At 34.9% G+C, this 27,693-nt stretch overlaps 1 protein-coding gene across 2 annotated transcripts in view; it reads right to left on the bottom strand.

Annotated features, from left to right (window-relative positions):
- Positions 1-27,693, bottom strand: part of TNPO3 (transportin 3) — an 82,565-nt gene that overhangs the window by 16,557 nt on the left and 38,315 nt on the right. For both annotated transcript variants that reach the window (XM_045511075.2, XM_010947553.3), the window contains 13 exons: positions 25,375-25,518; positions 22,782-22,957; positions 21,970-22,108; positions 20,594-20,740; positions 18,563-18,670; positions 16,736-16,827; positions 14,683-14,822; positions 12,466-12,657; positions 10,180-10,271; positions 9,174-9,250; positions 7,578-7,638; positions 3,288-3,428; positions 894-1,010 (listed from right to left, as the gene is read on the bottom strand). In XM_045511075.2, the coding sequence (XP_045367031.1) occupies positions 894-1,010; positions 3,288-3,428; positions 7,578-7,638; positions 9,174-9,250; positions 10,180-10,271; positions 12,466-12,657; positions 14,683-14,822; positions 16,736-16,827; positions 18,563-18,670; positions 20,594-20,740; positions 21,970-22,108; positions 22,782-22,957; positions 25,375-25,518 (1,626 nt within the window). The remainder of the gene's footprint in view (positions 1-893; positions 1,011-3,287; positions 3,429-7,577; positions 7,639-9,173; positions 9,251-10,179; positions 10,272-12,465; positions 12,658-14,682; positions 14,823-16,735; positions 16,828-18,562; positions 18,671-20,593; positions 20,741-21,969; positions 22,109-22,781; positions 22,958-25,374; positions 25,519-27,693) is intronic.

The following is a 27,693-nucleotide window of genomic DNA, read 5'->3' as shown; positions in this document are numbered from 1 at the left end:
AAAACAAAAGTGATTTTAAAATAAATGCCACAAGACTCAGACCTGCTAAATAACATATACAAAGAGAACAAAGAGGAGGAAGCACAAATAAGAAAAAGACTGCAAAGAGAATCAGATCAAGAAAGAGAAGACATAAATCTAAGTTGACATAAACAGTCTTCACATATGAAGTCCACATTTCAAAAGGTTTGAGGGTACAGATTTTAGCCGATGAAACTGGATAGATGTCATCTCAAAGTTTTAGATGTTTCTAAAAGTGAATACTTGCTTATGTACTAGATATGGTCTGGTCTACTAAGAGAGTAGATGAAGTTTTAATAATGATAATAATGAAATGTCAATTTTAAAAGGAAAGACATCTTGGGAAAAGAAGTATCATGATTTAACTCCCTAATATATTTCCCCCACTGTGAACAGGAGAGGGAGGAAAAAGCAGTATATCAGGAGCCTTTTCCAATGCCTGCTATTTATCCTAAGACTATCCCTGCTAAGTAAACTCATTCACTGGCTATTTCAGGCAAGAACTCAAAATAGAATTGTGCTTGAACCTAGAAAGCCTTTATTTTAAATCCACTTGCCCACCTCCCCACCCTCAAAAAAAAAAAAATCCTATCTCTGGAGAGCATAAATTAGGCAGTAATAGCTGTAATGACCAGCACATTTGCGTGGTCAGTCTCTCTCTCATTCTCCCAAGCAGGCTTGTCCAGAGAACAACTAGCAAATTCAGTTCTACCTCTCTGTTATTAGAAAATTGACACGCATAGGGCAGGTGTAGGAGTGGGGAGCACATAAAGAAGCAACATAATTAAAGACATGGTGAACACACTGCTAGGCCTTTATACCCCACAAGCCCAACACACCCAACACATCTATATTCCCCAAAGAAAACATACCTGGAGCATGTCTAGTAGTCCCTGCCGACAGCCCTCTTCCATGCCATACTCATCCACAAGGATACTGCCAAGGTATAGGAAACAGGAATGCTGATGTACATGGTAAACATTCACCATCTGCCAAGGAAAAACCAATTAGTTCAACTCTTTACCCCTCAAAAAGTGTCAGCTTAGGCAGCTGTCCAGAGGAAGAAATTCAGAGATAAATTGGTCTCTTCTCTTTAAGACAATGTAGTAAAGATTGTTGGCAACATTTTTTGAAACTAGGGCTCAATTCCTCAATAACTTTCAAGTACTCTATTTAGAGTTCTTTCAAGCCTCTGACCTTTTGTATTTCCAAAACAATGCTGTAAGAGAGTTGTATAATATTTCAAGCTGGAAGCCATTAAAGAGTTATTATCCAAAGCTGGCATAATATTTGCAAAACCCTAGCATAGTATACCTAAATTTTCCAACCTAAAAGTTCTTATTTGCATTAGATAACTATTCTTTTTAAATGGACTTAGCAGGGACAAAATATCAAATGCCTTCATCTAAGAGAATGAAAGCATTGTTTAAACTCTGAGTTGTTTCTAAACTCCTCTATTTAATCATTTGAGTAAAAACCAGTGTTTCCAATCAAGATATCTGGATCTGTACAAAGTAAAAATTTCAATGCCTTATAAACATTTAAATTAAATGATTTGTTGAGGATTTTAACCCTACTATCCTTCAAAAGGCCTCTGAACATTCATCTATTTAAAATGCCCTCACAACACATATGTATTGATTTTCTTTTTTTGTATTGATCTTATTATATAAATTCAACTCTGTGAGCTTGTTGGGGGCTGAAGGGTAGAGTAACTGACTCTTATCAGCATATACCATGAAAAGAACATGAGGTGAGAGCTATGAATCTGTTCAGTGTTGTATACTCAAAACTAAATGCTACACTTAATAAATGATGTAAGTTAGGGGTTGACAAACTTTATCCCTAAGTGCCAGATAGTAAAAATTTTAGGCTCTGGCCATACATCTTCTGACTACTCAACTTTGCCATTGTAGCAAAAAGATGGCCGATAAACAATATTTAAATGAATAGGCATGACTATCTCTCAGTAAAACTTTACTTACAAAAACAAGTGTCAGGCCTACTGGCTGTAGTTTACTGACCTCAGATTTACAGGATTTTTGTCACATGTACAACTTCAGAATTTCCTATATAAGATGCTACCGTATGCTACTGGATCAGTCACATAATTAGCAGGAATAAAATAATATAAAAGTTATGGGGGAATCCTCCAATATAAAAGGGATATTAAATCACATTATACTGGGCTTAGAATGTATTGCTCTGAAGGAGACATTTGACCACAGGGGAACACAGCCTAAATATAAGAATACATGCTGTTTGTATTCAGGGTAGAGAAAATGTGGATAATCACTAAAAAATTAAAATTCTGTTAAAATATGTACCTGTACCAACTTTAATCAGATCTACAATTTAAGGAGGAGGCATGGTTCTGTAAGTGCCAACTGACACTGAAATAGCATGACCCTGGCTGAGGGTAAGAACTTTCTTAAGAGTAAGGCATCTGAGGTGCAGAATTTGAGGAGGCACTCACTGTCAGGGTCAGCCTGATAGATGCTCTACCCAGGTGGAGAAGGGTCACTTCAGGTTGGGTAGGTGGGGTCTAACCTGAGGCTCTGCAGTAATTTTCCTCACAGCATGAGTGCATAATTTGAGAAGGTACTTGCTCTGAGTCCTGCAAATAAAGGATTGCCATTTTGCCTCGCCTTTTCAAGTTTGTGCCCAAGGCATCTCACTTGCCTAAATCTAGTTCTGGCCCTGCCGTAAGGTTAACACCAACACAAGTTACTTAGTGAATTAAGTCGCTAGTCATACGCATCTCATATAGAATAGTTTTAGATGTGAATATGATCTCAAAGAACCACGTAAAGTGAGTCACACCATCATGATTACCTAACAATCTTGGTGGCTGAAAGAGTCAAATTTATTTCTTGATAAATAAGAGACTTATGTGAACAACTAACTATGGTTAAGAAAGAGTAAAATCCCTTTGGGCTAGAAATAGCAAAGTTTGACTTGCCACATTTAAAAAAGTAAAATTAATACAAAATGCTTAATGTCAGTATATAAGAGTTGAGAACTGGTCATTCTCTTTTTCTAATTTCACACTGAAATATGTTGCTTTTTGGACTGCCACTATACAGATTACAGGCTATCTGCCTTATAAACAACATTCCGACTATAGGCACTACTTATTTCTTTCAAATAGTTTTTAGTTTGTATTTAATAAATAGAAGTGTTTCATAAGCAGAGTTTTTGTTCTGAAAGTTCCTTTTTCAAATTCTGTACACTTTTGTACATTTTCCCTCTCACTGAGAACTCACCTGTGTGACTAGTGGCTGCAGCAGGGCCGCGGATCCTTTGCCTACACAGCGAACAGCAAAGCGGAGGCATCTGCAACAACGCTCTACAATCCGATTATCAGCCCGGTGTTTATTTAGAGTCTCAGATAAAACTGGCCATATCTGAGATAAAAGTGAAAGAGCACAAGAAAGAAAATAATGAACAACTAAGAAAAGAAACAAACAAAAATACCCACTCCCAAATTGGTAACAATTGATTTGGCTTTTAAATAGTTTTGAAAAAGCTTTCTTTATAGATACACACATGGCCTGATTCTGGTGAGTAAATGTGTGTATATGTGCAGAGGTTCAATATACTGTCCATCACTAAAACACAACTACTTCTTAAGGGAAGCACAGTGACTCTTTAGAAAAGAGTAGCACGTCTAACTTTACAAAACGAAAAGATACACATTTTCCTAAACTCTAGACTTTCTGATTAAGGATGAAAAGAATTAGAATGAGTTTTAGAGGAAGAGGTGCTTAAAGATAGTTCCAAAAAGTTGGAAGATCTTGAACAAAAAGACTAGAGTTAAGGAAATGGCAATATTTGATACCACTGAATACTTAAGGATACTTGGTGTTTCTCTCTTAAAGTCTGAAAAGCACTTCTCAAAACATGCCCTCTGGTCGGCACACTACCCTCAGTTTATATTTAAAAAAAAAAAAAAAAGGCATAAAGGAAGTACATTATCAAAGGAGAAACTAAACTACCATTCTGCCAGTATTGATCAGGTCACCCAGCAACTCTAGAATTCATACTGTTAATCTCTCTCTACTTCTTTGGCCTTTCAATGCACTTCCCCACAGCCTGTTTTCTTAGCAAACCTAAAATCAAAAACATTTATTTGGATGGTTCTGTTCCTCTTTTTTTTTTTTTACACTTTTTTTTTACTGAGTTATAGTCATTTTACAATGTTGTGTCAAATACCAGTGTAGAGCACAATTTTCCAGTTATACATGAACATATATACATATTCATTATCACATTTTTTTTCGTTGTGAGTTACCATAAGATCTTGTGTATATATTTCCCTGTGTTATACAGTATAATCTTGTTTATCTATTCTACATTTTGAAATCAGTCTGTCCCTTCCCATCCCCCACCCCCTTGGCAACCACAAGTTTGTATTCTATGTCTATGAGTTTGTTTCTGTTTTGTTTCTTTTAGATTTCACATATAAGTGACCTCATATGGTATTTTTCTTTCTCTTTCTTGCTTACTTCACTTAGAATGACATTCTCCAGGAACATCCATGTTGCTGCAAACGGCGTTATGTTGTCATTTTTATGGCTGAATAGTATTCCATTGTATAAATATACCACTTCTTCTTTATCCAGTCATCTGTCAATGGACACTTAGGCTGTTTCCATGTCTTGGCTATTGTAAATAGTGCTGCTATGAACATTGGGGTGCGGGTGTCTTTTTGAAGTAGGGTTCCTTCTGGATATATGCCCAGGAGTGGAATTCCTGGGTCATATGGTAAGTCTGTTCCTAGTCTTTTGAGGAATCTCCATACTGTTTTCCACAGTGGCTGAACCAAACTACATTCTCACCAGCAGTGTAGGAGGGTTCCCTTTTCTCCACAGCCTCTCCAGCATTTGTCATTTGTAGATTTTTGAATGATGGCCATTCTGACTGGTGTGAGGTGATACCTCATTGTAGCTTTGATTTGTATTTCTCTGATAATTAGTGATATTGAACATTTTTTCATGTGCCTATTGATCATTTGTATTTCTCCCTTGGAGAATTGCTTGTTTAGGTCTTTTGCCCTTTTCTGGATTGGGTTGTTTGTTTTTTTCTTAAGTTGTATGAGCTGCTTATATATTCTGGAGATCAAGCCTTCATCGGTTTCATTTGCAAAAATTTTCTCCCATTCCATAGGTTTTGGTTTTGTTTTACTTATGGTTTCCTTTGCTGTGTCGAAGCTTGTAAGTTTAACTAGGTCCCATTTGTTTATTCTTGCTTTCATTTCTATTGCTTAGGTAGACTGCCCTAGAAGAACATTTTTGAGATGTATGTCAGATAATGTTTCGCCTATATTTTCTTCTAGGAGGTTTATTGTGTCTTGTCTATGTTTAAGTCTTTGATCCATTTTGAGTTTATTTTTGTGTATGGTGTAAGGGAGTGTTCTAGCTTCATTGCTTTACATGCTGCTGTCCAGTTTTCCCAACACCATTTGCTGAAGAGACTGTCTTTATTCCATTGTATATTCTTGCCTCCTTTGTCGAAGATTAGCTGACCAAAAGTTTGTGGGTTCATTTCTGGGCTCTCTATTCTGTTCCATTGGTCCAGATGTCTGTTTTTGTACCAATATCATGCTGTCTTGATGACTGTAGCTCTGTAGTATTGTCTGAAGTCTGGGAGAGTTATTCCTCCAGCCTTTCTTTTTCTTCAGTAATATTTTGGCAATTCTAGGTCTTTTGTGGTTCCATATAAATTTTATTATGATTTGTTCTAGTTCTGTGAGATATGTCCTGGGTAATCTGATAGGGATTGCATTAAATCTGTAGATTGCCTTGGGCAGTGTGACCATTTTAACAATACTGATTCTTCCAATCCAGGAGCATGGGATATCTTTCCATTTTTTTAAGTCTTCTTTAATTTCCTTAATCAGTGTTTTACAGTTTTCCATGTATAAGTCTTTCACCTTCTTGGTTAGATTTATTCCTACGTATCTTATTACTTTGGGTGCTATTTTAAAGGGGATTGTTTCTTTACTTTCTTTTTCTGTTGATTCATCATTAGTGTAAAGAAATGCAACTAATTTTTGAACGTTAATCTTGTAACCTGCTAACTTGCTGAATTCTTCAATTATTTCTAGTAGTTTTTGTGTGGACCTTTTAGGGTTTTCTAAATATAGTATCATGTCATCTGCATATAGTGACACTTTTACCTCTTCTTTTCCAATTTGGATCCTTTTTATTTCTCTCTCTTGCCTAATTGCTGTGGCTAGGACTTCCAAGACTATGTTGAATAGGAGTGGTGATAGTGAGCAGCCTTGTTTTATCCCACATTTTAGTGGGAAGCTTTTGAGTTTTTCACCATTGAGTATTATGCTGGCTGTAGGTTTGTCATATATAGCTTTTATTATGTTGAGATATGTTCCTTCTATACCCACTCTGGTGAGAGTTTTTATCATAAATTGGTGTTGAATTTTATCAAATGCCTTTTCTGCATCTATTGGGATGATCATGTGTTTTTCGTCCTTACGCTTGCTGATAGGATGTATTACATTGATTGATATGCATATGTTGAACCACCCTTGTGTCCCTGGGATGAACCCCACTTGATCATGATGTATAATCTTTTTTATGTGCTGTTGGATTCTGTTTGCTAATATTTTGGTGAGGATTTTTGCATCTATGTTCATCAGTGATATTGGCCTATAATTCTCTTTTCTTTGCCTGGTTTTGGTATCAGGGTGATGGTGGCTTCATAGAATGAGTTTGGGAGTATTCCCTCCTTTTCAATCTTCTGGAAGAGTTTGAGAAGGACTGGTATGAGTTCTTCTTTCTATGTTTGGTAGAATTCCCTGGTAAAGCCATCTGGTCCTGGGCTTTTATTTGTAGGGAGGTTTTTTATTGCTAGTTTGATTTCATTTCTAGTGATCAGTTTGTTCAAGTGGTCAGTTTCTTCTTGATTCAGTCTTGGTGGACTGTATGTTTCCAAAAATTTGTTCATCTCCTCTAGGTTATCCATTTTGGTTCCATATAGTTTTTCATAATATTCTCATATGATATTCTGTATTTCTATATTATTTGTTGTAATTTCTCCATTTTCCTTTCTTATTTTGCTTATTTGTGCTCTCTCTTTTTTCTTCTTTGTGAGTTTGGCCAGAGGTTTGTCGATTTTATTTACTCTCAAAAAATCAGCTTTTGGTTTGATTGATTTTTTCTATTTTTTTTTAATCTCTATTTTATTTATTTCCTCCCTGATCTTTATTATTTCCTTCTTCTGCTGACTTTTGGGTTTTTTTGCTCTTCTTTTTCTAATTCTTTTAGCTGGTGAGTTAGATTGTTCATTTGGGATTGTTCTTTTTTGAGGAAGGCCTGTATTGCTATAAATCCCTCTTAGCACTGCTTTTGCTGTGTCCCATAAATTTTGTGTGGTTGTGGGTTCTGTTCCTCTTTTAAATGCTATTTAAACCATATCAACAAAATGAATCTTCCTATGAACCAAGAAGACAGTTCCTTCTCACTTTAGTTATCCACAGCTCTGTAAAGAAAAAGGAAGAAAGCCTTATTCCACATGCACCCATTAGCACTTACTTCCTGTATGACTTTTTGGCACGGATGAGTCTGTCCATTTTCCACAATGGGATTGGTGTGTCTGGGGAAAGATAACATCTCAAATTAGTGAAAGAAGACCAATTTCATCAAGGACCCAGAACCCTGATTCCTGCTAGCTTACTTAGTATCATTCTCACCAATTAAAGAAAACCAGATAGTAGTTATTTTTAAGACTCAACATCTTTTCCTCCGATTTCATTCAAACAAACACATAGCACATAGTTTAAATCCTATCAATTTTTTACCATCTTTAAGCCACTTCCACTATAACATGCAAATTTCATCTAACTCTGGGTTTATGGGCTGGTGGGTGTGGAGCATTACAACTGTTCTTTTCATTTGTTTTAATAAACCTTAACATACAGTTTCTTCCAAATTAAAAAAACAAAAACAAAAAAACCATTCAGGTTGTCTGAGTTTACTACAAGAAATCAAGTACTGTTTCATATCTAGCATTAAAAGGCAGAAGCTTTAGGAACTCTGGTCTACCAAAGGTATTTTTCATGGTTCTAGTCTGAACCCAATGATACACAATAGGGGCCTATTTACAATATATCAAATACAACTATTTGCCCAGTTCGAGGATCCACTAATTTGAAGAAGAGGAAGAGGAGGAGGAAGGAAAGGAGGAGGGGGAGGAGGAGGGGGGGGGAGGAGGAGGGGGGGGAGGAGGAAGAGAAGAAGAACCCAACCTCTTTAAAGGAAAAAAATTATTTAATTTTAAAAAGCTCAACAGCAACTCAATAAAAATCTAATTTTCTTTGAATCAGGGTATTTTTACCTTTTGCTGATTTCCTTTCATTTACTGTGAAATAGGGTTATTGTTAATAGGCTAAAAGAATGGCATGTAACAGGACTCTCCTAATTACATAAGGAAAACATTGCACCAATTCAAAAAAAGATACTTATAGACAAGAATAAGCTAAAATGCCTGTTTTAACTTCTTCCATATGTTTTTTACACAACTATGACTCTGATATTCCAGTTATACCTGTAAGAGTCTCACATTTATAAATTATGTAATCCAGAAAGGATCACTCTTTGAATAAAGTCATTCTAATACTTTTTTAATCATTAGGCTCCTCTTGACTTTAAAGAAAGTTTGATTTCACCTGGTCACTGAATAGGCTTCATTATTATTTCTGATACCCATACATGATACAGCAATGATTCTGAAAGTGTGGTCCTTGAAATAATAAACAGCAGCATTCTGGGAACTTACTAGAAATGTAAATATTTGGGTCCTACTCAAGACCCAATCCATCAGACACTCTGAGGATGGGACCCAGCAATCTGTGGTAAGTATTACAGACGACTCTGATGCATGTTAAAAGATTGAGAATCACTATCTAGAGACCAAAAGAATTAATTACATTTTAAAGGGTCTTTTGACAAAAAATAAATTCTTATAATTTGCCTATGCAAATTGTAATGGGCCTAAATTAGTCTCCCAACAGAGGGAGCCTATAGGAGTTACTTGGAAGTTGCAGGAAAAAAATACTTCCTTACTTCAACACATAACGGTCTCATTTGAGATTTCAACCCAGGTCAGGAATCTGGCATCTCCTTTCTTACCTAAATATTACTGCAAGGCGATCTAAGAACACAGTGGGATCTGAGGATATGCCATTGCTGGGCTCCTGAGACAACAGCTGGAGAGAGAGAGAGAGAGAGAGAGAGAGAGAGAGAGAGAGAGAGAGAGAGAGAGAGAGAGAGAGAGAGAGAGAGAGAGAGGGAGAGACTGAGATTAACATCTAGTCATTAAACATACAAACTTATAGCAAACAGTGCAACACACACCCTTGTATATCAACCTGTCTCAATCTATGTTTATTTCCTTATAATACATTCTGAAAGTTATTCAAAATGGTAAAAACTTTAAAATTCATATTATCAAATTACTTTCCTCGATTTTACTGCATCCTAGCTAAGACTGCATAAACCTTTTTACTATATGATTCTTGTGGAGTAGAAAACAATACCACAATTTTTTCCATTTACTTTTATAATAATTAGGATATTATAGACATTATAGATTATATGTATTATATAATAGATTATATTTAATTATACTTTTATAATATAAAGCTATAATAATTTTGAAGCTTTATTAAGAGATAAGGCAAGTTGTCTCTTATTATTCTCTCCTAAAATTTCTTAGATATTATACCAGCATATCACTAGAGATAAACTTTAGAATCATTTTGTCACGTTTCCCTACAAATCCCATTGGTATGTTCATTGTTAATACACCATAAATGTAATTTAAGAAAAGCTGACATTTTTACAATACTCTTTAAGGAAACTTCGTAGGTTATGGTCTTGGTTGCTAACTTGAATGGTGTTTTTCCCATTATAACTTCTAAATGGTATTACTGATACAGTTAAAATTATTTATTTTAGGATATTTATTCCATGTATATAGCAACTTTGATAAACTTACTAATTTTAATAACTTTTCAGTTCATTCTTTTGGCTTTTCTAGGTAAATAAGACCATCTGCAAGTAAATAATTTTGGTTTTTCCCTTATAACACGTGAACATCTTATGTTTGTTTCACCCCTTACTTAACTGGACTCACCTTTTTCAATGCCAAAACCTGAACAGAACAGAGTTCACTAAGACATTCAGTAATCTTATCCAAAGGTAATCTGGCTAGGACAAGTGCTGTTCCTAAAAGTCAAGGGAAGATACAGATGAAGAAAATAAAAGCTGAATTGAGGTAATTCATTGGTCTACATCATACACAGAAAAGGCTAACTGGCTCCATTCTTTTAAAAAGATCAGAACTGCTTTTTAAATTACAATATTTTGTTATTTATGGTTGGTTTTTCTTTATTTGGCTTAGAACACCATATTGACTTTCACAAGGACGTTTACAACTTAAGTTATTATTTCTCCTAGCAGCCTATTGGTTTAAAGATGTTTAAATACATCTCTTCACTTACAATTCTTCAAAGACTTTAAAAATCTCCTTCACAAAGCCAATGACAAAGCTATTTTTATATAGCATAGTATAATGATTCTCAAACTTCCCAGAGATCCAGTGGGTCAAGAGTAGCTTTCATTTTTGATAAGCACTGTAGGAGTTCTTGTCATCAGAGAAGTTTGAGAAATAGGGACATAATATCTTTTTGGAAGAATGAGCTGAAATTAGAGATTTAACTAGTTCTATCATAACAGACTCTAAGAGCTGGGTAAGACATTCTCTCAGGGCATCAGTTTCATTATCTGTAAAAATGAGTGCTTTAAACAGAAAAATAATAGTTAATTTAAGTTTGACTTTCTTTCATTTTTAAATAGTTGCAAAAATCTTCCCTCTCCCTTTTTCCTCCAAATAACATCTTTACTTGGAGCTCCAATAAAGTACGTTAAAAAAGAAAAAGGAGGTAATTACCTTAAAGCGGGGATAGAAGGGCCAGACCCTCCCCACTCAGCCTCCCTCCTCTCACAATCTCCACCAAATGCAGAACCATCTCCCTTACATCCAAAGGATTACATATTATACTAGGTCCCTTCTAGGTCAAAAATTCCTTGACTATGATTTTTCTCATCTCCTGGTATTTTATTCAACAGAACAGTAATCAATCCATAAATCTTCAAATCTGAATAAAAAACAGTGATTCTTCCTGACAGTCTACAAACCATAGATGAGTTAGACTTTTATTTAAAAGTAGGGGGAAAATCTAACAAACGTAATTTTTCCTTTTAATTCATTCCTACTGAAAAGAACGTTACTAAAAAAGTTTTCTATATCTAGAAGATACCACTGATATAACTGTGATGCTGCATTATATGACAAGTTATGTCACTTGAGCATTAAGGTAAAATTTGACTGGAAAATGACAAGATGGCAGCAATAACTACTAGTAGTGATTAAGAAGAATGTTTGACACTGATTTAATGCCTCTTATCTATGCCTATGAAGAGAAATAACAAAAACCCATGCTTCAAAAAGAAAATCTGTCTTGAAAATGCATAGTTACATAGGCTGGTAGGGAACCTGATCACAGAAGTGAGAAAGAACAATCAGTTCACACACAGTAGTCATTCATTTTCTTCAAGGCTGTTTGCCACTCACTGAGGCTTAAAAGACACCACACAGGTTGTATTACTCCATCTTTTATTTGATATACTCCAATCCAGTCTAAACTACCAGCTATAAGGATTTCACTACCTCACAGGACATCTCAAGCTGCTTTCAGAAAGTATGGTTGGAAAGCATCTTCTTTTTAGGAGCCAGTAAACTGTCAACAATCAATTACTCATAAAATAAATCGGTTCCCTCTTTTAGAAGATAATCTTTCAAATATTTAAAAATAGCCACCATGTTAAAGTTTCCTCAAAGTATTTCCCACTAGAATTAATCTCTCTAATTATTCTATTATTCTGAGCTTCATCACCATTCTGGCTGTTAGCCTCTGGATAGGCAATCATTCAGTGTAAACTGATCAGTAATGGTTAAGGACTACTAAGCAATCTAGACCCTTGACTTCCAGTTACAGGACTGGATCCAGCTACACTACCTTTAAGTTTCCATTTACCTCTTTGGTATAACAATGCTTATCTGGTCTCCCTTTTTATTCTTCCCAAAACTCAAAAAGGAACTATGTTTAGTTTCAATGTGTTGTCTCCACCGAAAATCTAGGTTTGTGCTATGAATACTGTAAGTACTTTGAATTAGTTATATAGCCTTAAAATATTCTAAGAATGCATGTACACATAATCAACACCCTCCTCTCTGCATGGAAAAGCTACCTTCTCCATCACGAAGTAAACTGCAACTGAAAAACTGGGATATGACTGCTATAAGATAACCCGAGAGGTAGCTTAGAGACTGTTCCTCCTTAACAGCTTAAGTAAATACCTTTTAGCAAGCCCACTGCAGCTTCTGGAGACAACATAAAGGAGTCAAGGGAACGGGCAATCTCCAGGAGTCCATTAAAGTGCTGAGCCATGTGGTCTCGGCAGACAGAGCAAATGTTATGAATGGCTTTGGCTGCAGCAGAAGCCAGAGGTTTTTCACACAGGCCTTTCATCAAATAGCCCAACACAGGATCTAGGGAGAAAAGCCATTCATAAAGATTACATATTTGAAACTCAAGGAAAACTTGTACTTTGTTAGAACTGAGGTTCACATTCCCATTTTAAGCAAAAGAACCATCTTTTAAAAAATGAAATGTGTTTAAACTCCATGTATAACACATAAAAATGGAGCTGATCTCACTGACAAATAGTGTCAGTGAGGCCTGAGTCTTATCTATTCATCTTCCATTTCTTTCCACGTGGAAGTCAGCTGTTGCTTGTTGCTAGGGCTTCACAGAACACAGTTTGAAAACCACTGACCCAGTCTGAAGTCACTGTGGATATGACCATCCAAGAATTAAGAATACATTTATATAAGAAAAAAGGTAAAACTCAGGGAGTTACTATTATACTCAGAGATGAATCACTCTGTAAAAACAGCCTAATATCAGGACAATGACAGTTCTATTAAGCTAACACTTTTTTTTTTAAGCTAACACTTTTGTAGTTGCTTCTTTGTAATTACAAAAGGCCCAAAAACCACACAGATGGATTTTTAGCACTTGTGGAAGAATTTATTATGTTTTACTTTTTACCAAATGTAAGTGTTCCAAGAAAACTGATTATAAAGGCAAATTGCTATAAAGCAAATCCTAGCTATACTTTACCTTGCTCTATAAAAATCAGAATGTTTTTCTATAGAAAAACCCTAAAGAAAGTCATACATGTTTAAAGAGTACTTTAAGAGTACTCTAGAGTAAATTCATACCAAACCATATAAGAAATAATCTCTGAAAGCCCATTTAAAAGTTATTTCCATTTCTAGTCTAATGACCAAAATAATGCACCAACCCAGCATGAACCCCCTGCTCCCCTCCACACACACACACAAAAAGCCTGTTTAACAAGGGAATCAGAAGAACTAGAATCTAGCAACTCTAATACTGTAGGTTTCAGTGATTCTCAAATTGAGGATTTATGGTTTTGACTATTCTAGAGTAAGCACGAACATGCAGCAATTTGTCTTCTAGCTGAGACACAAGTTTGAATGAGATACTGCAAGGTGGTACTGAATGATATGTCTTAATAGATAAACCCACTTTGTTTCGTTGTGGAAAAAATTGTTCAGGAAAGAAAGCCACATGTTGAAGTACATAATGGAAGTGAAGAAACTTAAGAATTAGAAAATAGGTATTTTGAAAAAAATTTAAATGGTATGTTAAACTTGAAAATGGCTCATCTATGATGTAAGCATATCTATCATATGCTCTATATACAGAAAATAGGAACACACAGTTCAATCAATAAAAAAGATCATGTATAAAATAAAAGCAAGTCAAAAGATGGTATTAAGATAAGCATAGCACATCAAAATGATATTCACAAATATGGAGATTCTTAAAATTTCCAGAATATACAGTACTCTTAAATATCAATGGGGCTTAATATATATCAACCTGGATAAATTAGTGTCTCTGATTTTAGCTGTCTTAACTGCAAAATGAGGGGGTTAAATTATAGAAATTATTTCTAACTTCATTTTCAATCATAAAGTTATTTTATATGATCTTTACTTATTTTTTCAAGTCAGTAAGGGCAGCCAGAGGTTATATAACTCAACATTCTTCATTTTAATTTGTATTTAGTTTCAAATAATTCCTAGTTTTTAAATGAAGCGTATATTTAACACTGAAAACCCCCCTCCTTTGCTTTAGCCTATAAGCAGCTTCTAGGTTAGAACTACAGGAGAGTCTGATTTACTCAAGCATATGCCAAAACCTAACAAAGACAGAAATATTCATGCTGAAGCTGAGCACTAGCAGCAAACTATTTCCCTATCTAGAGATCTAATCTTTCAAAGGTCCTTTCTCCAAAGTCTGATCAGATTATAAAATGTTTTATCAACTAAGCAGTAACTCATAACATTTACTCTCAGTGTCTCAAAACATTCTATCAATAAAAGAGAAAGTAGGAAAACAACAGCAAAAGTTGAGAGAGAGGAAGAAGGAAATCAGAAAAATCAGAAGCAGCATCTGCAGAGGGGAGTGTTCACACATACCAAGGAACTGAGGATTTCGATCAACCACTTCGCTCATCTCTCCAACCAATTCAATGCTGGTGTATCGCACAGCTGTATGTACGGTCTCTGGGAGACGGACAACACCTTCTAGGACCTCCACAAGTGTTGGATTGTTCTCCCTGAGTTTAGAAGGCAAGTACTCACAATTACTAACTTCAGAGGTTAGCTTTTGGCCAAATAACAGGCTGCAATGACATAAATCATTGCTAAAGGGTTTCCTTCTAAATAAATAATTATTTGGATAAAAGTGCTTAACACTTGATATGGAAGTTTTAAAAATCCTCAAAAGGGCGGAAAAGACAGAAATGGAAGATATTGTTTTGGTTGAGAAGCATACTGCTCCTTAATCTTCTAAATGCCAGTGAGGTGTCGAAAGACACATTGTGCTATCAAAAAATAAGGTTCTTCAAACTGGAGAGGCAGGCATTTACTATGGATGAATGTCTTCTTTTAAAGAATCCATTTTATTTATTCCTATATCTGCAGCACCTAGAACAGTGCCTGGCACATAGTGGGCACTCAATAAATACTGCTAAATGAATGAATAATTCTCAAAGACCACTTGTTATTAGTTGTTATTCTCTAAAAGATTTCTTATAGCCGGATAGTGGAACCATTAAGAACAAGTAAGAATGGATGGGCCAGCTCACTAACTAAAACAAGAACACAAACTGCAGGAATAGGTAAAGTGCCCTAACTTGGGACATGAGGGAAAATTAAAATTATCCAAATAACTCCATGAAATTTCCACAGCTCCACGAACTTACTTTTCCCTCTCCCCCTCTCTCTTTCACTCCCCAAGAATATTGGCTGAAATTCTCTAAGCAGAGTGGAGGATGCCCCTAAAATGGCAGAACATAATCCAGAAATGAAAGATGTTTAAAATGTAAATAAATCCTGGATTAGCACAAGAGCACTCCCTGCTGATAAGCTAAGTCTATCAAGTCCTTTAAACACTAAAAACTGTTAATAATGAAGTTGGCTTGAAAATGTGGAAAACAAAAAACAAAATAAAATCTTCTCTCATTTCTACTTTGTTTCCTGAGGGCACTAAAGTAATTATTGAGACTCTCTACCCATCCTTTCTCATGTCAACACGTATCAGTTACATTACTAGTGACTGTAATATCTTCAGACTGTTAAGGAAGGTTCCAAAAGACACCAAAATGGATTTAAGAACAATGCAGTATGTATGTAATTCAGGACCAGAACTTCTTAATAGAGAAACACAAATCTACTCTAACCCCTTAAATATTAACTGGATTTAGTCAATACATGACTTCACTGACTAGACTCTGAAAATCAGCTAAGAAGTAAGCATTATATGTTTTATAAATGCATGCCTTCACCATCTCTCCAACCAAGGCCCTGGATAGAGAGCTCAACTGTAGGTATCTGATTACTATACAGGAAAACTTGTCAGATATTAGCATCAATTTATAAACTCACAGCACAAAATAAATTCTGTTTTTAGGGATTCATGTTGAAACCATAAATAGAATTTCCAGTGTCAATAACAAAAATAATAATTGCCCTTTAGAGCTTGCTATTCTTTTACATGAAATGATGTCTATGCCTTGCCTCTCTGAAACTCACAAATGATTCTCTAAGACAGCAAAAAAGGAGAATATAATTTAATATTTGCAAGGATAACTTACCCAAGGTCACAAAAGCAAGGGAGAGTCAAATAGTGCCTATTCAGTTGCTTTTAACCAAGTGCCAACAATTTAACAGTCTAACAAATTTTTGATTATACCAACTTTCACAAGGAAGCCTCGGTTGAAAAAATAAATTGGCATTCTTTTCCTAGCATCAAGAACAAAATAATTTTAATTCTAGGAAATGTGGTTAAAACACAGACATCAGCAATGCATGCTACTCCGGACTAGACTGTAGAAGTCAGAAGACTAGACAGCATTATAGAAGTAAGAAGTTCTAAGAGTTTCCAAACATATACCATATGAGAAAAATGGTGTAATTTTCCTTTCTCTGATATTAAGAGTTCCCAGCAAAAGACTTATTAGACACTCACGGATCAACACTCTTTGCTATAGCAGCCATGATAAAGAGAACCGCTTCTGTCACCTCCCAGGGTGGGTTGCCTTCTTTCAGAGTAGAATATAACTAGAGAAGAAGAGGTGGATTATGGATCCATTAAAAGGAAAACAGAATAGAATTCCAAAACAAACAAAACAAAAAATCCTGTTAGTTAAAATAAATCCAGCCCCTTGTTTGTAAATTTAATTAGTTACCCCTCAGAGCCAGGGGAGAATATTCTCATTTTTCAAATTTCACTAAATCTAAGTAACACTAGTTTAATATTTGAAATAAACTCATTTGGTCCCCAAGAGTATATCAAGATTATCATCTACCCCACAAAATGAGTATTATGGAAAAAAACAAAACATACTACATGAGTGTCTTTTCCTGGTCCTGATAATAACTGATAAATAAACACTAAAAATTGAGATACAATGTAAAACCTTTACATATGCACTGGCTTTACATTTCTATTATTTCCACTACTTGTCCACATCAACACCAGCAGTACAGATTAAATTCCTTAAAAAATGGCTGAAGAAGCTGTTTTGAAGCGCCCATCACAATACCATATCCAAGCAAAGGAAAAGAAAAAAAAGAAGACTAAGCAGAATACTCAGAGAAGTCCTGAAATTTCCCAGGGCACATCCATCAGTGGAATGTGACTGGGTATTAGTCTAAATAAGACTTCTGCAGTCAAATAACAGACAATGCTGAGTAAGATAAAATTAAGTAATTCTCTTGCTGTAAAGGACTTCACAGAGCCTTTAATACACTATTTAAGTCATTTTGCAATTTTAATTGACATAATTATTATTTATTTTATTTTTTTGGCAAAGAACATCTCATGAGACTAGTGTTCCACAGAACACCTCTTAGACAACACTGATAATTGATGTAAATTTGTAAACTGAGGTCTGGAGAAGAACAAGAAGTAGCTTGTTCAAGGCCACAGAGCCAGTGAGAGAACTGAAATCTGAGCACAAGTCATCTGCCTGTGATCTGGAGCTCTCACTGAATTTGCTTTCTCAGAATCTCCAACCCTTTGTAGTCAGGTCAACTAACATACTTTACTTAATATAAAAAAAAAAAGTTATAATTTTATTAACACTTTCTAGATCAGATGATGCCCCCAAATACACAAAATGACTGGGTACTCCCCCCAAAATTAGGTTAGTTCAGTACAGCTGACAAAGCATCAAAACTAATATTTCAGGGCTCCAAGCATGATCCAGCAACATGAAAACCACCTGAAATTATGCTAATGTTAAGTGACGTGGAATGGTGATGACTGCAACCTTATGACGTAAAATGTTACTCACTGATTGTCAGGAAAACCACAGGACTATGATTCTTCTACTCTAGTATAGTCACCTCTGGGATGAAACTGCACAGGAATATAACCATAAGTGTGGACAAAGGAAATGCCAAATAACTAAGAGTTGCCAGGAGTTAATACATAATTATTAAAGCAAAAAAATTTGCCTATTTTCCTGGCTAGTTCCAAATTCCCTCCAAGTATTCTGGGGGCTTTAACGTTTATCTATGATCTTCCATTCCACCTGAACAAATGCAACAGCTCTCACTAGGAAGAGTAATAGGGTAAACTATGATTGAACCATTCACAGACTGCAATTGGCTTCTAAGATACTAAATAAACATAGCTACTATATGCCAGGCAGTGTGCTAGGCAACTGCGTATCTATCGTCCCATTTAGCATCAAAATTGAAGAAAAAGATGGAACTTTTACAGAAGAAACAGAAGTGAACACAATTAAAGTGATCAGTGAAACTGGTAAGAAGCTCCAAATGGGCTTACCTGAGCAAAACACTCCATAGATCCAATCAAGAAAATCAAGTCTTTCACCAGGTCTGATACCCTCATACGAAACTCCCCAAAATCATCAGTTTCCTCAGGAACCCCCTCCTAAAATTTCAAATCAGATAACATTTGTTTTAAACTCACTAAGGGTTTCACTGACTTAAATCAAGAATAAAAAAGCCATTAAGAAGTCCAGTCCCAATGAACAAAAGATAAATTGCCTAAATCGCAAGGACATTTTACTACAGAAGGTATCCCAAACTTTTAGATATGTCAATACAATCCCATCCTCTCTATCTTTACTATAAGAAACACTTCTTTTTTTGCCTTTTCAAGCTACACCTTGCCCTGTTGGAAAAATCTGGAGTGGTGGGATGGGAAGTGACCTACAAGAGGTGGTAATTTAAGAGTTTATCTAGATAAGATCTAGCTTTTTATTACTGAATAATCCTCTGAAGCTTTATGGTTTGAGATTTACCAAAATCAATCATTATCACAATAACTAGACACAAAACAGAATTTTAAACTTTAAAAAGAATTTTATATAGTTGGACAGATATATATAGTAAGACAGGTATAATGAAATATTAATGGTACAATTTAGGCAGTAGATATACAGATATTCACTATAGAGTTATTTCGCCTTTGCTGTATATTTGAAATTTTTCATTAAAAAAATACAGAGATCATTTACATTTCATGTTTCCTAAATTTTTCTTATTTCAACATACTCCTGCGAGTAAACTAAGGCTTATCAATTGTGAGACGGTTAAAGGCATGTATAAGAATCTTGGGCCATGAGTATTTGGGAAAAGCCCTTGGTATTACTGAGAATCACTGATCTCATTCAATCTCCTTGCTTTAAGATGGAAACATTAAAGTCAAGGAATGAGGAGGAAAAAATGGCTGTCTCAGATAAGATAATGAATTATAAAGCACTAAGGACCTACAAGCATAAGGAATTAACTGCAAGAGAAATGGTGCCATGGAACTAGCAAAGGGAAGAAAGGGATCAAGCAAGCAGAGCCATTTAAACCAGAGCAGACCTGCTTTTGTTTACATATCAGGCTTCCAAGTAAGATGTAGTTGAAGATAGGATTCCTCGGTTAAAAAAAAAAAAGTATTGAAACCCACAGAACCAAATCATCACTAAGGTTCTGTGGAAATACAAAATGCTATGATTCATATAACATTAACATTAAAATGAAGAAAATAGACAGTATTCATGTTGGGTAAGCAATCGAAAACAGACAAACAAACAAACACTCCAGGTGCTAAGATGAAGGACAGGGATGTTCAAGCAACCAACCAAAAGGATTAAATAAATGCTATAAAATTTGAAGAGACTAAGCAAAGAACAAGGTTGAAGAGTTTTCTAATGGACTACTTCATAATATTTCTAGTATATTTTCTTATAAGCAAATAGAGTATTTCTACATTTTCCGTTAAATCATAAAATGAGTATAAATAATGTAAAGAAAAATATGCATGTGGTGTGGGAGGAGTCATGTTATTCTCCACATCCTCACGCAAATATTTCACTTTTGTGTTAGTTTTAATCCATCCATATATTCTATACTATTAAAAATACAGAGTATAAAATTTAACATTTTTTTATTTAGCATACCAACTATTGCTATTTCAAGTCATTATTTCTAACTGCTAAATTATAGGTGCATCAAGTTGTTGCATCATAATTTATGTAATTCTTCTAATACTGTTGCACACGGGTTCACCGTTTTTTACTTTTATAGCTAATGCTTTGTACATAAAATAGCTATTTTTTTCTTCTGCATAATTATTTAAGGTGAATTCCCAGAATAATTACTGGCTCAGCAGGACTGATTTCTATGTACACAGGTCTGGTGTTCTTCATTATACTGGTATTGACTTCTTCAGTGTAAGCTATACAGCGACAGAAAATCTGCAGATTCCATTAAGCTTTATTGTCTTTTCAGTTCCTTTTCAAATTAGCACTGAAAAGAGAAGGAAATTAAGATTTGAGATTAAGTAGAGAAGAAAACTTACATGATCTGGTTCCAGCTGGCAGTGTCGAGCCAAGGCATGAAGAAGCCTTTGAATATAAGCTTTGAAGATGCCATGAATAACTTCATCGTTAGTTTTGTACAAATGCTCCCCTAGTCGGTACCAAAAGTTAAAGGAAATTTCTACTACCTATTAAATTAAAAGAGAAAAGATGGTTTATTTGAATCAGAAAAGGAATGGAGTAAGAAGACAGTTTTATTATTACTAAGGCCATATAGGAAAGATATACTTTTAAATATGAGCGGAACTAGTTAAGAAATCACCTTTTCTCCAGATTTATTATTATCCTCCCAAATTATATTCCTGTCTTAAGTCCAAAACTCTATTTAGGATGACAGGCTTTACATTCCCTGTTTAGCCCTGAGGTAACTTCTCCAACAGTATACTGGATTTTAAATTGAGAGAAACAGATACAGAAATGGAAGTCCCTTTAAAAGTATTTCTTTCCAAATTCTGAAATTATTCAATTTTATTTCTGAGTTTAGAACACTTTTTACCAGACAAGCCATCTGCAAATACCTGAACATACCACAGCCTATCTTATATACGGCACTAAAGGAGTGATAATTATTAGGTGGTATTATATTTCCTACCAAAAATGTTTTGAGTTTCAACAAAATCTAGATCTCCATGAGATTATGTCAAACAAACATTATATTTTATGTGATCATAGAAAAAGGACTGAGAATCACAGGGCTACTGTACCCCTTCCTGAGAGGGGCCCTATCATCCTTTTCCCATCAAGAATCCAAAATAGAGCTATTTAAATAAAGCTAACCCAGCTTGAAAATTCTTTCTCACTTCTTATACTATTAAGGGGAGGTAAAATTTCTTGAATAAATGGGGATATTTAAAAAATAATCTAGCAAACTTAAAAGAGGCATTGTGCCTTAGAGATTCTGGAATGAAGAAGACTCTTTAAATCCTTTCAATCTCATTCTCATTCCCATCTATAATTTGGAGAAAAATTTTGGATGTTGAAGACTTGTGGAGGTATAGTTAATATATATATGTATATATATATATATATTTTTTAAGCTATAAGCTCTAAAGAATAACTGAAGCTAGAGAGGGGCCTCAGTAGAAAAGTAATTGGCTTTCTTTCTATAACAGGTGCCTTGAGGTTCCTATACCAGTCAGCCCAGTTAACCAGGTAAGAAAATAGAAAAGAATTCTAAGCAGAAGTCTAAATATAATTTTTTTAAAAATTCAATACAGAGGAAATTCCCACATTACCTTAAATAAAAATAAAACTATAATTTCCCACAAATAAAAAGATGGACAGGAGACAATGGAATATAGATAATGTGCAATATTCAGCTGGAAAATAATGACTTTAGCACAGTATAAAATACTACCTCATATTGAGGATGTCCTGCACAGATAAGAAGCAGTTCCAGAGTTCGTAGGTCCCCAAGGCCTTGGCCTGGAGTACAAACAATTTTTTCAAGAAAAGTTTCACATAGTTCAGTGAAAATACGGCAGTAATTCAGAACTCTGTAGATGAAAGAGAAACGAGAGTACCAAGTCAGAAATTTGGATGTTATGTGTACATACTCACAGACACAGTTAATCAAATAAATAAAAGTATCCTCAGCCTAAGAGACACAGTGATTATCTGCTATACTGTATCACAATCTCTGTAACAGCAACCTTTCCTTAAATCATATACTTTTAAACATATAAGTAAATGACTCCTCTGTCAGTTCAATTCTCAATTACTAAAACATTTGAATAAAATTCCCTTCAAATCACACCTGATACTTCAAAGTTCATCTGTAATTTTTAAGAGACTAACTTTTTTCTTTGGGGGGGAGGTAATTAGGTTTATTTATGTATTTTAAAATTATTATTTTTTTTTTTTAGTGCAGATACTGGGGATTGAACCCAGGACTTTGTGCATGCTAAGCATGTACTCTACCACTAAGCTATACCCTCCCCCAAGAGCCTTACCTTTTGTATTGTGAAAAATTACTATTCTCCATCATCACCTCTCCCTCTGCATCCAATGTGCCACTCTAGGTCAGATGAGAATAGCAAAGCATCTTGAGGATGCAGTGTATATATTTACAGAGTCACGAAGAATCACAAAGGAGAGATGAGTAATAAAAGGTGACTTAACACCAGACTATATGTGAATCCAGGGCTACTGCCTTTAATAATTACTCACTTGTCTAAGTCTTCACGTGCCACAGCCATATGATAGGCAGTCTCCAATGTAAGAACTCCTTGAAAAAGTTGCATGGCTAATGGCAAGTTGGTTTCCACATTCTCAATGGCATAGAGAGCTGAGCACACACAGTCTGAAGCAGCTTCATGTAAGTTGGATGAGGTCTTATCCTGTTGCTGAGAGATAGCAGGAATAGGGAAGACGTATGATCATTAAGCTATAATCCAAGTAAGAGGAATGCAATTATAGTCTGTTTCTGAATATGTACTTTAAATGCATAACAACCTGATAGTCATGGCCTTCAATGAGACAATATCCATCATCTTCCTAGTCCTATTTCTGACAATTTCCCTATACATCAAGCACGTCAGCCTTTTGTACCTCAATCATGGTCACACGACTTCTAAAATCTATGTTTTCTTCCATACTAGTCCCACCAAATAGAATACCATGTGCTCCCTGCCCTATTCAGTCTGTGAAAATCTTCTCTATCTTTTTCTGATATTCTACTATCTAAAATGAAAGGCTCCAACAAGTATAAAGGACCCATACCTAACACATCATCATGATATTTCAGAATACCAAGGTTAAACAGAGGTTCTTAAAGCTTCTGGGGAGGAGAGGAGAAAGTAACTTTGAAAGGAGCAAAAATCAGTTCATCCATCTTCTCATTAGCAATGATGCATGTCAGTATACAAGAAAGCAAGGCCTTGGAAATTTGAAGGAAAATATTGAATCTAGAGCTTTATACTTAGCTAAACCATCACTCAAGAATGAAATAAAAAAATTTCTCCAGAATGCATGCAAAAACTCAGTATTTATTTCCCACATGTCCTTCTGAGGAAGGTATTTGAGAAGGTTCCAAAAAAGAGTTAATCTAATCCAGAAGCACAGTAAAAAAGCAGCCCCAGGATGACAGCTGGGGAGCAGATCAAAAGAGCAAGTGATAATAAATTAGAAGGTTCAAGGAGGGAGGCCTCCAGGGTTTCTACTTAGGAGAGTACGGTTGAGAGGTTGGATAAATTTAGTGCAGGTATACTGATCTTTTGTGAATAATAAAAAAGGACATTTAGAATCTTCAGGGTGGAAACAGCTATAAAAGCAGGGCTGGGAAAACACAAAGACACAAATTATTCATTAGATCATTCTTAGATTGATTGGCGGTAAATTCAAAAATATTCATTTTATCACTGTTTTAAAAGTTAAATAAATGTTCAAATTTATTCTTTTCTATATATCAAGTATTTTTTAAAAAAAATACTTAAAAAAACTATAGGGAAAAAAGCTATATAATGTCATGGTCAAGGCATAAAGCAAACTAAAATATAGCATGATTTCAAACCACTGTATGAATGTATGAACAGTAATATATTTGACCCTGATTCCAGAAACACTCTTAAGTGGCAGAGGACTGGTCCTGACACTGGATCAGTACAGAAGATAATATAATCCTGGTACATTAGCTTGTTCCTTGCCCCAATCTCAGTTCCCAGAAGTCACCACTGTTTTAAGTTTGAAGTGTATCGTAGACTGTGCTCCATTCATATTTAATATTTATAAACTTTCAACAAAAGTGAGACTTAAATTTTTTAATACTGACTATTCTTCACACAACTTGGTAAAATGAGAATCAAAATTACCATTATCGAGGTACAGCATCAGTAGACATGGAGACAAAGACAATGACTAGCAAAACAACTATTAACATCCTAACTTTCCTCAGTTTTATCTTCTGAGGCAAAAATGATAGCAGAAATACACTAACAGTACAATGCCAAAAATGTCTCCTTGAAGGATGTGCTTTCCATTTCTTTCTTTCATTCACAGTCATATCAACCTAGTGTCATGCTACCATCTTCTAAATAATAGTGCACCAGCGTAAAACCAGTATACACAGAGTTTCCATACTAATACGTCCTCATGGAAGGAAAACCACCAGGGAGAAAGAGACGAAGTCACTCCCACTTCCAAAGACCTATTTAATATTCCTGCTTGAGATAGTGCTTTCTTATTCTAAAAACTTGTCTTATTCCACGTACTCATACGCCCCTATCTAACAAGACACAGGAATGTAGTACTAGGCACTATGACTTTTAAAGTTTAAGAAAGAAGTGCACAAGTATATAAAAAGACATTACCTCTTATTCTATTAATCTAAAAACCTGAACTCCAATGTATACATTCCTATACATACCATGTTTAAGCAAATTATCTCAACTACAAAGATAATATTCTGATCTAAAATTGTCTCAAAGACCCAATAACCATTATTAGAAATATACAACTTAATATTTTTAAAATAAGGAAACAGAGACCAATGGCTTTTTGTTACTTGAATTTTAGCATGTAAATCATGGATCTATATAATAAAGGCTGCTTTCCTCTTAAACCTAACTACATTCTACTCTGAATATTAAAACTAATACCTTAATTTGGTACTTGGCAACAAGAAGGGGACAGTGCTGCTTTCTTACCATACACCTTCCATTCACTCTGCAAAGATCTGAAAACACTCATATCCCAGAAGGGCAGTTATTGTAAGTGACTATGTGGCAGAAATAAAAGCCACTTCATAACCAAAGTCATTACTTACCAAAACCTCAAAAAGGAGCGCAAGTAACTTATTGTTAGCCATGAAGTTACTGTCTAAAACTCCTAAGTTAAACCAACTTCCCAAACAGCGGAAGACCTTCATAAGCATTTTCTCATCTGTTCCTGCTTTTTCTACACAAGTCATCTGCAAAGAAAAAGTTACAACAAACAATGTCAATCTTTATATTTAAACCATTATTATCATCACTTTACAGATGTAATAATGAGAAGGATAATAATAACACCTAACTGTTAAAAGTGCTTTTTAAGTGCCAGACACCGTTTGAACACTCTTAATTCATTTAATCCCCATGAAAACTCTATAGGTAACTATTATTATTATTTCTACTTTCTCAACTAGGAAGCTGAGGTACAGAGAACTTACAGACTTGTTCAAAGATAGATATGTTTTAGAAACTATGTTTCTTAGATCCCACTTCCACATTAACGTAACTTATCAATAGAATTGTCTTCAATACTCATCATCTCAGACATTAAAAAAATGAAATTTTGTCATTTGCAACAACCATGGATGGACCTGGAGAAGGTATTATGCTTAGTGAAATAAGTCAGACAGAGAAAGAAAAATACTATATGTTATCACTTACATGAGGAATCTAAAAAATGAAACGAATGAATATAACAAAACAGACTCATAGATACAGAGAACAAACTAGTGGTTACCAGTGGGGAGGAAGGGAGGGGACGGGCAAAACAAGGGTAGGAAATTAAGACGTAAAACTATGTATAAAATAAATAAGCAACAAGGATATATTGCATAGCCAGGGAAGATAGCCAATATTTTATAGTAACTTTAAATGGAGTATAATCTATAAAAAATTTGAATCACTGTTATACACCTGAAAATAATACTGTAAATCAACTATAACTCAATAAAAAATAATAAACAAAATAAATAATACTCATCTATACATTTGATTTTATGGAACAGAAATAAGCTAGTGATACTATTGCATATTTCCACATGAAAAGCTGGTATTTCAGCTTCAGCACTGGAACCCTAGCAAATATACCACCCCACATAAAGTGATACTACTGTAAATATGGTAATTTACTACAAAAGAAAGAAAACAAAAAGTCAGACTAAAACTCACCATTGTTTCTCTTTGCAAACTGTTTTTGTGATGTATACTTTTCCCAAAGTAAAGTGTAATGCAACACTATGGATAAAGAATGTTTTTGCGGGCAATAGGTTAGAAACATCTTAACTGCCATGGGGTTTAGAAGGCACAGGAGTGGGGTGTGTGGAATGTAATCCCACAGTGATCTAAATGCTGATAAGTGGACCTCCAAATAGCCACGGTCCCCCTATGTCTGCAGTATCAGGTAATAAAAATATATACTTATTAATTAGTCTGAATTGCATTGAATTGAATTAAAATGAAGGAAGAAAAAAAGAAATGATTCGAGTAAATTCATGGCAATCACATACCCACACCCACAAACACACACATATCAATCTTTGAAGCTCTCGATGTAAACTGATTACACAATTGCTTGGCCTTCCTAAATGACATTTCAGGAAGGCATGATGGTTACAAACAGAAGGACTTGATTATACATTCTAACTACTGACTAATACTTTAGGATGGAATTTTGGAAAAACCCTACATCTAAAACTAGTTGCTCTGAAGAGAAGAAAATCTGTTAATTAAATCAAACATCATAAAGCTTCAGAACCAAGAGTTGCCTTCAGTTTCTCTTTGAGAATTGTATTATTAAAAACTCTGTCTCTTAAGACCTCAAAAGCTAAAAGATAAATACCAGAAGAGCTCACCAGTTAAAAAAAAAAAAATACAGCAGAGGTAAATAATAAAATGATCCTGAATTAACAAAATGGTGAATAAATGGAGAAAAACATTAGAGGCCAGGCTCAGTTCAAGAGCAAGAATACCAATATTTTAAAAAATGTTAAGTTCAATACAATGTTTAGGAGTGAGTCCATTTGAACAGACCACAGAAGAATAATACTGACAAGAAAATAAGAGAATAGAACCATTAAAGAGAATGTGGGGGAACTGAATGAAAAAAATGGAAAAGGTTCTAAGAGGCCTTTGGTGTCTGCTATTACAGACAAATACCTATTTTTCTTAGCAACTGTGAACTAACTTCATCCTCTAGGTTCTATTTATAACATGACAAGCAACATGATAGAATTACAGACCTTATTAAGCACCACAAGGATGTATTTTTCAGATTTCATGACGATAAATCAAGCTATCACCTATTGTCAATTATTATGAAGTACTAAGTCAAGCCCAAGTGGCTGTGGCACTTGACCACTGTGGCAGTAATGATT

Source organism: Camelus bactrianus, chromosome 7 (assembly GCF_048773025.1).
Source record: "Camelus bactrianus isolate YW-2024 breed Bactrian camel chromosome 7, ASM4877302v1, whole genome shotgun sequence".
NCBI lineage: Eukaryota > Metazoa > Chordata > Mammalia > Artiodactyla > Camelidae > Camelus > Camelus bactrianus.
The sequence above is the reverse complement of the archived record's forward strand: the minus strand, read 5'-3'. Positions and strand labels throughout refer to the sequence as shown.